The 10502-nt window shown below is 44.5% G+C and overlaps 1 protein-coding gene across 1 annotated transcript; it reads left to right on the top strand.

The window, feature by feature from the left end:
- The first annotated feature begins 7977 nt into the window (after nucleotides 1–7977).
- LOC138372151 (uncharacterized) lies at nucleotides 7978–8709 on the top strand. The gene has a single exon (XM_069337464.1). It carries the CDS (start codon nucleotides 7978–7980, stop codon nucleotides 8707–8709), a length of 732 nt encoding a protein of 243 aa, XP_069193565.1.
- Nucleotides 8710–10502: the final 1793 nt, after the last annotated feature.

Raw genomic sequence — 10502 nt, 5'->3', positions numbered from 1 at the left:
AGTAGTAATACTGGCTGACCTACTGCCTACTCTAATACTAACATAATAAGAAATATACTAACGAGATATATATATGTGTACTGGGCCTACTTGGCCTAGTCATCAAGGGACAATGGGAGGGGAAATAATGATCTACCTTTATCACTCCTGTCCATCGACGCCTGTCCTCCGATGGTAATAGTTACACGGTTCCCTGGTCGTTCCACGGTGTTCCGGTTGTGTGTCACAGGTCCTCAGGCATCGTGGAGAAATCACGTTTTCGTAGTACCTAATCCCTGGATTCAGGTCTTCCAAACTGGTCCAACCAGTGGTCACTGAGCATGTCACTGTCCACACTCGCTCCTTCACCGAGACATTTTCTCCTGGATCTGGATGCGGTGCCTTCCCTTCAGGAACTCAGTAGATGTGACCTGGTCACTGCAGCACGGCACGTCGTACCAGAGCGGACTCGCAGGGCGCCAGACTTGCCCTCCCAGAGTCGCCGTTCACCTTCCGACGCCGACTAACAGCCACGAGTATTTGACACTTCTTTGCCCACTAAACTCGGCTTCTTCGTATTCTGCGGAAGTACAGTATCTTCTGCGACAATGATAGACTGCCTATGGCTGCTCAGATCCACTGAGCGAGGCTCCCAGAACCTCCAATCTCGGGAGCTCACTGACGCACTTCCGCTCGCGTCAAAAATCTGTTAAACTCTGCTTGGCGCAGTGACCTGCAGCTCCTGCCAGGCCTCCTGGTGACGTCATACCAGGCTCTGATTGGTCAGTCACGTCACGTGACCTCAGCCAGCCAATTGCCAGCCTGTTGGCGTCTTCACGTCTAGGCGCCAAATCATATAAATGTCGCCATTTTGTATGTACAAAGGGCATAACCCCTCCCCCTTTGCCTGCAAATCTTATAAATGATAATTTCTCCATAAATATGTTATCTATCCAATAACCTCTCATATGAAATGACTCCCTGCATCTCAGGGAACCTGCAAGGTAAGTGGATATGACTCTTAACGCTGGCTCTGCCGGAAGAAATAGGAGAGGCCACTGTAACATACCCCTCCCTTTAAGATAAGTCATATTGGTTAGTAAATCCGTGAAAGGGCAGCCGCTATCACGTTCTCTCTTCCTTTAATGTATCTGATTTCCAACCAGTACTCTTGCAACAGTAGGGACTATCTTGGCAGCCTTTGGTTCGAGTTCTTTATTTTGTGCCCGAACGTCAAGGGGATATGATCGGTGAACACTCGCGCCGGTCTCGTACCTCTACCCACATAGACATTGAAATGTTTCAGTGCCGTGATCAGGGCAAAGGCTTCCTTCTCCACTGTACTATAAGCTCGCTGGTATTTCTCGAACTTTTTCGAGTGGAATGTCACTGGACGGTGAACTCCGTTCTTCTGAGCTCACATGACTCCTATCCCTACGTCGACATACAAAATATACTCTGACTCGAAGTCAGGTGAGATCAACACTGGTGCTTCTGTTAACAATTTGTTCATCTTCTCGAATGACTCTTGACACGCTTCACACCACTTCCATCTAACCTTCTTAGATAACAATTTTGTCAGAGTGTGTGCCACTGTCGAGAAGTTCTTACAAAATCCGCGATAATACCCTATCATCCCAAGGTATCGTAACAGCTCTTTCCTCGTCCTGGGAATCGGATATTCCTTGATAGCCACCACCTTCTGTTCCACGGGAGCTACTTCTCATTGGCCCACGACAAAACCCTAAATACTCTAATCGGGCCTTCCTGAACTCGCTCTTGGCAAGATTAAGTTCTTGGCGTCGGGCTTGCTTCTTCCAACCTTCAGAATAATTCTCTCAGTCGATTCATGTGTTCCTTCTAGCTGTCGGCATAGAGAACTATATCATCGATGTACACGGTGCAACCTGTCATTCCTCGTAGCACTTCATTCATCATCCTTTGAAAACAATTTCCGCTGTTCTTCATGCCAGACGGAAGTACTTTGTACTAGTACAAACCGTTCGGAGCAGTGAATGCACAGATCCTTCTTGCACTAGGAGACAAAGGAATTTGGAAGTAGCCTTTCAGCAGGTCGACTTTGGAAACAAACCTGGCTTTTCCCACTTGGTCGATGCAGTCACTTATTCGAGGCATATGGTGGGAATCTGAAACAGGAATGGAATTCACTTTGCGATCATCGGTGCAAAAGCGAAACGAGCCGTCATTCTTCTTCACTAACACACAGGGTGAGCTCCACTCACTGTTGCTAGGCTCTGCAAGATCAATTGCTAGTAAATATTCCACCTCCTGTTGCGTGATCTTCCTCTTCTCAGGACTGACCCGATATGCGCTCTGCTTGATTGGCTTTCCACGCTTCACGTCCACATCGTGCTCCACAACTCTTGTGCCGTCAGGGGACCAGCTGTGAAGAGCTAGACCTTATTAGGGTCTAGGTCTCCTCTCTGCCTATCGTTCAGATGATGTAGCTTCTCTTCCAGGTGCACCAAACTCTGTATTAGAAAGACACGTACCAACGACACGGGCCCACTTTCCTTCCTGTGCCGGCAACTCTTGGTTCATTCCCATATATAGACCCATCTTCTCTCTTGACTGTGTCGTTTTCTTCCAATTCGCGCTCCCCTGTTCTTGGAAGTATGGCTTCAAACAGTTGATGTTACATACATGTGTCTTGTGGGGGCGATTCAGCTTGCTGATTTCGTAGTTTACAGGATCTACTCGCCTGACCACCGATTATGGACCACCAAAGCGTGATTCCGTCATTCTACCTCTCTCTGGTAGCAGCATCATCACTCTGGCTCCCACCGCGAACTCCCTCGGGACAACATTCTTGTCGTACCAAATCGACATCTTCTCTTGAGCTGTATTCAGGTGCTCAGCAGCCAGCTTCTTCGCCGTTTTCAACCGTTCCGGGAATTTCCGCACATACTCTTCCACGGTCATTAATGACTCCCTCGACGTCAACTGCTCCTTTAATATCAACAACGGACTTCTTACTTCGTGTCCAAACACTAGTTGGAACGGAGAGAATCCCAGAGACTCTACCACAGGATCTCTGAGCGCAAACAGGGCTGGACAGAGAGCTTCATCCCACTCTGCTACCTGTTCCGCACAATACAGTCGCAAAACGGCTTTCAGGGTGGAGTGGAACCTCTCAATGGCTCCTTGCGACTGAGGTCTGTAAGGTGATGATCGTAATTGTGTTATTCCCCAGCATGCAATAGCCTGCCTAAACCACTTCATTTGGAAAACGTTTCAGCAATCGGACTGAATTTCCTTGGGTACTCGTACCCAAGAGAAGAATCGCTGAAGGTGTCCCATATCGCATCTCGATGTCGCCTTTCGCACTGGGATCGCTTCCGGAAGTCTCGTCGAAGCACACATGATGGTCAGCAAGTAACTATTTCCTCTTTTTGTTCTAGGTAAGAGTCCCACAACGTCGATTATTAGGCGTTCGAACACCTGGCCAAACGCAGTTACTGGAACTAAAGGTGCTTTCGGGATGGCAGGGACGTTCTTTTCCGCCCTTTGGCACGGTAAGCATGTCTTGCAGACTCTCCTTTCATCCACGTCCATGCCCGGCCAATAAAATTGTTCCCAAATCCGGCTTAAGGTCTTGATCACTCCCAAGTGACCTGCGGGATTCACTGAGTGGATCCATTGTTCAGTTAGTTCATTTATCAGCCTAAGTGACAACAGAGAGGAATCTGCTGTTATACTTGAGAGAGACATAGACAGGAGTGCTAAACTAGGCTGTTGATTAGCTTACTTTAACGTGTCACTTAAGGACATTAAAGTAATGTCAAGATTGTTTTTATGTATTAGATTTAGTTCTTTATGAATAGTTTTGTTATTGTTGCCAAAGAATCTGTCTTTCTGTCAATACCTTCCAATATTATTGCCACATATATTCTGTAACATGTTCAACTGTTCTTGAGATCTTCAATGAAGGCTTTTGGATTCGAAGCTGATTCATAGTCACACACATCAAATCAAATTTGGATTGAGCACTCGAGAGCTACCCTTATTATTGCACTGGCAGTCGAGGCGCTCAACGATCTAGTGGATTAGGATTCCCATTGTTAGAACCCTGGCGTTTGTCCTCGCCTATCTATTTTCAGCGTTAATGTATGAGCTGCCCTTACATTTAATATGCTGGCTTGTGCAGTCCTTACTGACTGAGGACATTTGTATTAATGTTCAAATCCTTCTAAGGAAGGAAACAAAGAAAAATCTCCCAACTGATAATCAACAAAAGTGCAAAGACCTAACCCCTTCTTCCCTTAGTTTTATAATCTTTATTTAAACATTACACTTTTAAATTCGTAGGTCATTATCTGCCTTAACTGCATCCAAGATGATGCTTTATGAGAAATCTTCATTTTCTTAAGTGTTCTAAGAGACGTTTCCTTGCAAGCTTCTCTAGCGCCTAACTGAGAATGGTCGATAATGAAGCTACTGTGTAGTTTAGTGGCTCCGGTGTCCTTTCTTTCTGGTACATTGACTGTCTTCCATTCCTTTGACAACTCCTACTTTTTCAGTTTTGAGTCGAAGAGTTAATGGGAGGCTCAAGTCCACAGCTACATCTTTCAGTCTCTACAAATACTATTTGTTGTTAGAAGTACAATGTTGGGTGAGTGTTTATGACTCACATGTTACTTAAGAACATAAGAATAAAAATAACTGCGGAAGGCATATTTGCCCATACGAGGCAGCGCCTATCTATAACCACCCAATCCCACTCATATACATGTCGAACCCACATTTGAAACAATTTAGGGACCCAACCTTCACCAAGTTATCCGGTAATTGGTTCCACAAATCAACAACCCTGTTACTGAACCAGTATTTACCCAATGTCTTTCCTAAATATAACCTTATCATTATTCCCATTACCAATGGGAATAAAATATATTCCCATTGTTTCGTGTTCTGTCTTGTGTTGACACTTCTTGTTCTTGTTTGTTGTTTTAGACTTAGTTACGCAGAACGAAATGTCCATGTAGCACGGGCTATGGTGAGCCCGTAATTGAGTTCGGTTATTCGCGATGACCTTGTTACTGTGATATATGGGTCAACGTGTTAAATGGAGGTTGGGATTCCTTCTTTTTCCCTGTTTCTTTCCCGCTTCTGTTTTTAGTACACTGGTTTTAGTCTTGTTTTATTAACATTATCTTGGTGGCGGATGTAGATGCAGAATGCTCACTAGTGAGTCCCATTCCTCAACGGCTTTTCTAATCATTGTAGTCGCGGTGGAATGTGCATCTAATGCAGCTGCTGTCGTTGGATTAATGTTGAGTTTGATGCGCAGGGGTTCAGTAGCTTCACATTCCAGTAAGTAGTACAAAAGTGGTGCCTCTGTTTCTGTTCCACAGATATGACACTTATTAACTATTGGGTTTATTACCTCCCAGCAGCACTTGTAACCAAGTCTGAGTCTGTGTATGGCTACTGCAATGTCTCTGGATATCTTTTTGCCAGGCTTGAAAGAGTAGTACCCAGTGGCTTGTTCGTACTATATCACAGTGGATCTTCCTTCCGCTACTTTGGCTCTGTGGCAACTTTTGATAGTTGGGAGTATTTTCTTCTTGATTTGCTCCTTAATCTGTGGAAAAACTTGGAGGTATTTGAACCTGTACAACAGGTAGAGCAGTGGCAGTTTTTGCTAGTGAGTCTGTCTTTTCATTACCATCTATGCCAATTTGACTTGGTATCCAATTTAGGGTGATTGACAGCCCTAGATTATGGGCTTCTTTTCCTATATGTTGGATTTCTGTGAAGAGTTGTATATTATCTCTGTGCTGACTGGATAACAATGCCTGGAGCGAAGATTTAGAGTCGGCATGAATGATGACATCATGTAACTTATTCTCAATTGTATAGTTTATGGCTTTCTTCAGGGCATATAATTCTGTTTGCAATGTTGAGCACCCACTGTTCATGCTCCAGTAAGCTTCATAGTTGGTAGTGTAAACTGCTGCCCCAGCAGAACCTCTTTCTTGATCAACTGATCCGTCTGTGAAGATGTGAGTCGTTGTAGGTCTTGAGATGGTTTCCATTTGTCGTTCTATGGCTGCTTTGAGCCTCTGCGGGTCACATGCTGATTTTGTAACTGGTAATCCTTCAATGATAATATTTAGACTCGATTATTCCCATGGAGGAGGCTGCCGAAAGTGTTGATATGGTCTACCTTCTCCTTTGTATTTAATGGTCCATTTCAAGTCCACTTTCTCTAGAATCTTGATCAGATTATCCGTCCATGTGCTTGTTCTTTATTGAAGGTTTCTCTGAAGCGATCTGTGTATGCTGTCTTTGATTGACAGTCTGGCGGTGGTGCCAACAAGTTTTGCCATTATGGCGGCTATCCTTTGTTTGATCCTGTTTTCTAAGGCTGGTAAGTTGGTTTCCATTCTTAGATTCTCTCGACGCGTCCATATAGGTAATCCCATCATAGTTCTGAGACCATCATAATAAGGGATTGATTGATAAAGATTAAGCCACCCAAGAGGTGGCACGGGCATGAATAACCCGTAAATAATAAGGGAATTTGTTGTTGTTTGAGATTTAGCTACTCAGAACGAAGTGTCCAAGTAGCACGGGCTATGGTGAGCCCGTAATTGAGTTCGGTTATTCGCGATAACCTTGTTTCTGTGATATTTGTTTTTTTTTAAATGGAGGAGGGGATTCCTCCTTTTTCCCTGTTTGTTTATCACTTCTGTTTTAGTGCACTGGTTTTAGTCTCGATTTATTAACATTATCTTGGTGGGGGATGTAGATGCACCCGTACAACTCTACGCTCCCAATACATACACTTTACCATACACCTTTACTTGCACCTCAATATACACATCTGCACACATGTTACACAGGCTCCCCCCCCCCCCCTATACTAAGCCATATACCCCCCCCCATTCATCACACGGAGACGTAGAACGTCCGCGAGCGGGGCACCTCTCACCCCTTGAGACGGGACCCCCGCCCGCACCTGGGACAGCTGGCCACAGGTGGCTCATCTGTCCAGGTGGCGCGGACGCCCTACATCTCCTCTACTGAGGTTGTCCAAGACACAGCTGACGGCGGGCTCCCCTCACTGGTTCAAGGCCAGACACACTTCACTGGTTCAAGGCCAGACACACTAACATTCCTCCTCCTACAGTACCATTTGTGGTGTTATTACACTATATACACACACATTATATATAAGTATCCACATGTCTTGTTCACCATAACTGTACAACTAAGCTGGTATGGTGACCAAACAGCATAGTGACCACTGCATGACAAGTCACACAGCAGCCACCTGACGACAGCCTCACTCACTCACTCACCAAAATGGCTCCTCCCAACAAACTCCTTTTGCTGTTATTTCACTCTATACACAAGTTATGTATAAGTATCTACATTTGTGTTCACCATAGTGAACCATTAAGCTGGTATGGTGGTTCAGACAATAACATGTTGCCACACACCAGCCAGCAGACGACGCTATCTCTATCCCTCCCTCCCTCACCAACAATATTCCTCCCACCACACTATGCACATCAATAATTCTAACCACAATCCTGTTATTACCAGAATCCTGGTCACTTGTTCACATAAATGAATAATTTCCCACGTGTTTATTTTGTAAAGGAACAGAGAAGTCGTTTAAAGAATTTTAGATGGACTAAATAATGGCTTGTGAATAGTTTAAACAGTATTTATTCACTGATATCTGAACATTGTACAGTCTTTATAACAGTCAGGCTCTTCTGTAATACTATCATATCTAAATAATAAAAGATACTGATATATTTTGACATTTTTAGGCAATGCTGTGGTCACAAGATGAACAACAATGCTGTTAGCTCAAGCTGCGTGTGCCAGCCTTGGTTGCTCACTCAGTACTGAGGCCTTCACACCCTGGAATGTTGCCCACAATTTGTTCTAAAAGTGGCGTCTGTTTAGGAGAGCCCTGAGGAAGCTGATGTGAACTTTGTGTAGCCGCGGACGTGTTGAATGATACGCTATACCTATGAGAGCCCTGACACCCGTTGTGCACCACCTGTTGAGAGCCCTGACACCCGTTGTGCACCACCTGTTGAGAGCCCTGACACGCGTTGTGCACCACCTGTTGAGAGCCCTGACACCCGTTGTGCACCACCTGTTGAGAGCCCTGACACGCGTTGTGCACCACCTGTTGAGAGCCCTGACACCCGTTGTGCACCACCTGTTGAGAGCCCTGACACCCGTTGTGCACCACCTGTTGAGAGCCCTGACACCCGTTGTGCACCACCTGTTGAGAGCCCTGACACCCGTTGTGCACCACCTGTTGAGAGCCCTGACACCCGTTGTGCACCACCTGTTGAGAGCCCTGACACGCGTTGTGCACCACCTGTTGAGAGCCCTGACACCCGTTGTGCACCACCTGTTGAGAGCCCTGACACCCGTTGTGCACCACCTGTTGAGAGCCCTGACACCCGTTGTGCACCACCTGTTGAGAGCCCTGACACCCGTTGTGCACCACCTGTTGAGAGCCCTGACACCCGTTGTGCACCACCTGTTGAGAGCCCTGACACCCGTTGTGCACCACCTGTTGAGAGCCCTGACACCCGTTGTGCACCACCTGTTGAGAGCCCTGACACCCGTTGTGCACCACCTGTTGAGAGCCCTGACACCCGTTGTGCACCACCTGTTGAGAGCCCTGACACCCGTTGTGCACCACCTGTTGAGAGCCTCTGGGAGCGTTGAGCAGTGTAGTGGCTAGGTACTAAACTATCGTTCCTTATTTTAACAGAAACATTTCTAAGTAAAGACATACCAGACTTTACAACTTAGCCGGTTATACAGCCATTCACAACTGTAGGCCAAATAAAAAAGGAGGTGGCACAGTTATCTATTACCAAAATACCTTCATTTACAGTAGTGTCATTAGTGATAGAGACGAATACTGTGAATATACCTTTTGCTCAGTTCTCGATTAAATCCCTTAAATCCTCCTTGACTATTGGAGCTATCTATAGATTTCCCAATAATAATATAATTGCATTCTCAGATAACCTAAGGAATCTTATCATAAACAACAAGCTCAACAAATGTCATATCATTCTAGGAGGTGACTTCAGTATTGACCTGTGTCAACAAAATAACTCTCAAGTCGATTATTTCCTAAAAAGCTTGCTCTCCTGTATGCTAATCCCCACAATCACCAAGGCCACCCGAATCGCTCAAACATCCGCTACTACATTGGATCACTTATGGACTAACATAACAGCTCCCCTTGCATCTGGTATAATCACTGACAGAACCACTGACCACTATCCTAACTTCCTCATCGCAAACATGGACATAACACCACCAGACACCAAGAAACTTACCTTCAGACTACACAGTAAAGCAGCAATAGGCAATCTCACAAATGTACTTCACAATATTAAATGGGAATCTGAATTCAATAATACCCAGGATATAAATTCATTAGCCAGCATCTTCCTTTCCAAAACTCTAAGCCTCTACAACACTCGCTGTTCTCTTCTCACCAACCAAGTAACTGCAAAAAGATTAAACAACCCTGGCTCACAAGTGACATATTCAAAGCATTCAACAAGAAACATTCATATGAAAAAACTTAGGAAGGGCCTAGTTACAAAAGAAGTAGTTAAGAGATACTCATCAAGGCTTACCAGTATAATAAGACCAGCGAAAATTTCCTATTATGAGAGTAGATTCAAAGAAGCAAAAGGAAACATGAAAAGCACATGGAAAGCCATCTCTAACATCCAACGATCTAAACAGCAAACACATATCAAGCAGATGAAACTCTCCAAGGATGGTTATACACCTGCAACAGATTTAGAAACGTCAACAGAATTTAATAGCTTCTTTTCATCAGTTGATGCCAACCTTGCCAGAAAAATCCCGCAGACCCAAACACATGTTACTACTTATCTTTCAGGCAGCTATCCAAACTCTCTTCTCCTTTCACCAGTCAGCCCGACAGATGTTGTGTCCATCATTCACTCACTAAAAACCAAGGCTAGGAACATTAATGAAATACCATCTATGGTATATAAGTGCCTTCCTTCTATGGAGTGCCTTCCACGCCCTTGCACCATCCATAGCTCTGCTATTCAATAGATCTCTAGAGTGTCATACATTCCTGATATCCTTAAAAAGCCCGAGTAAAGCTAGTTCATAAAGGAGGCGATACGGCAGATATAAATAATTTCATACCAATATTAAATCTACATATATTACCAAAAATATTTGAAAAATTATTATAAAGAGCTCTACTCCTACCTCGTAAAATTCAACATACTAAGTCCTTGTCAGTCTGGCTTCCGCTCCCAAAGGAATACCAACGATTTAATTATTAGTCTGCTTGATATCATTTACACAGACCTTGACAAAAATGAATTTCTAATTGGACTCTTCATTGACCTGAGAAAGGCCTTTGATACTGTTTACCATAACTACCTCTTACTTAACTTCACCATTATGGAATCCGAGGCCTTAACGCCCTGAACTATATTCGATCTTATTTT

This window comes from Procambarus clarkii, chromosome 38 (assembly GCF_040958095.1).
Source record: "Procambarus clarkii isolate CNS0578487 chromosome 38, FALCON_Pclarkii_2.0, whole genome shotgun sequence".
In the NCBI taxonomy this organism is placed as follows: Eukaryota; Metazoa; Arthropoda; class Malacostraca; order Decapoda; family Cambaridae; genus Procambarus; species Procambarus clarkii.
This window is presented reverse-complemented; position numbering and strand designations above follow the sequence as displayed.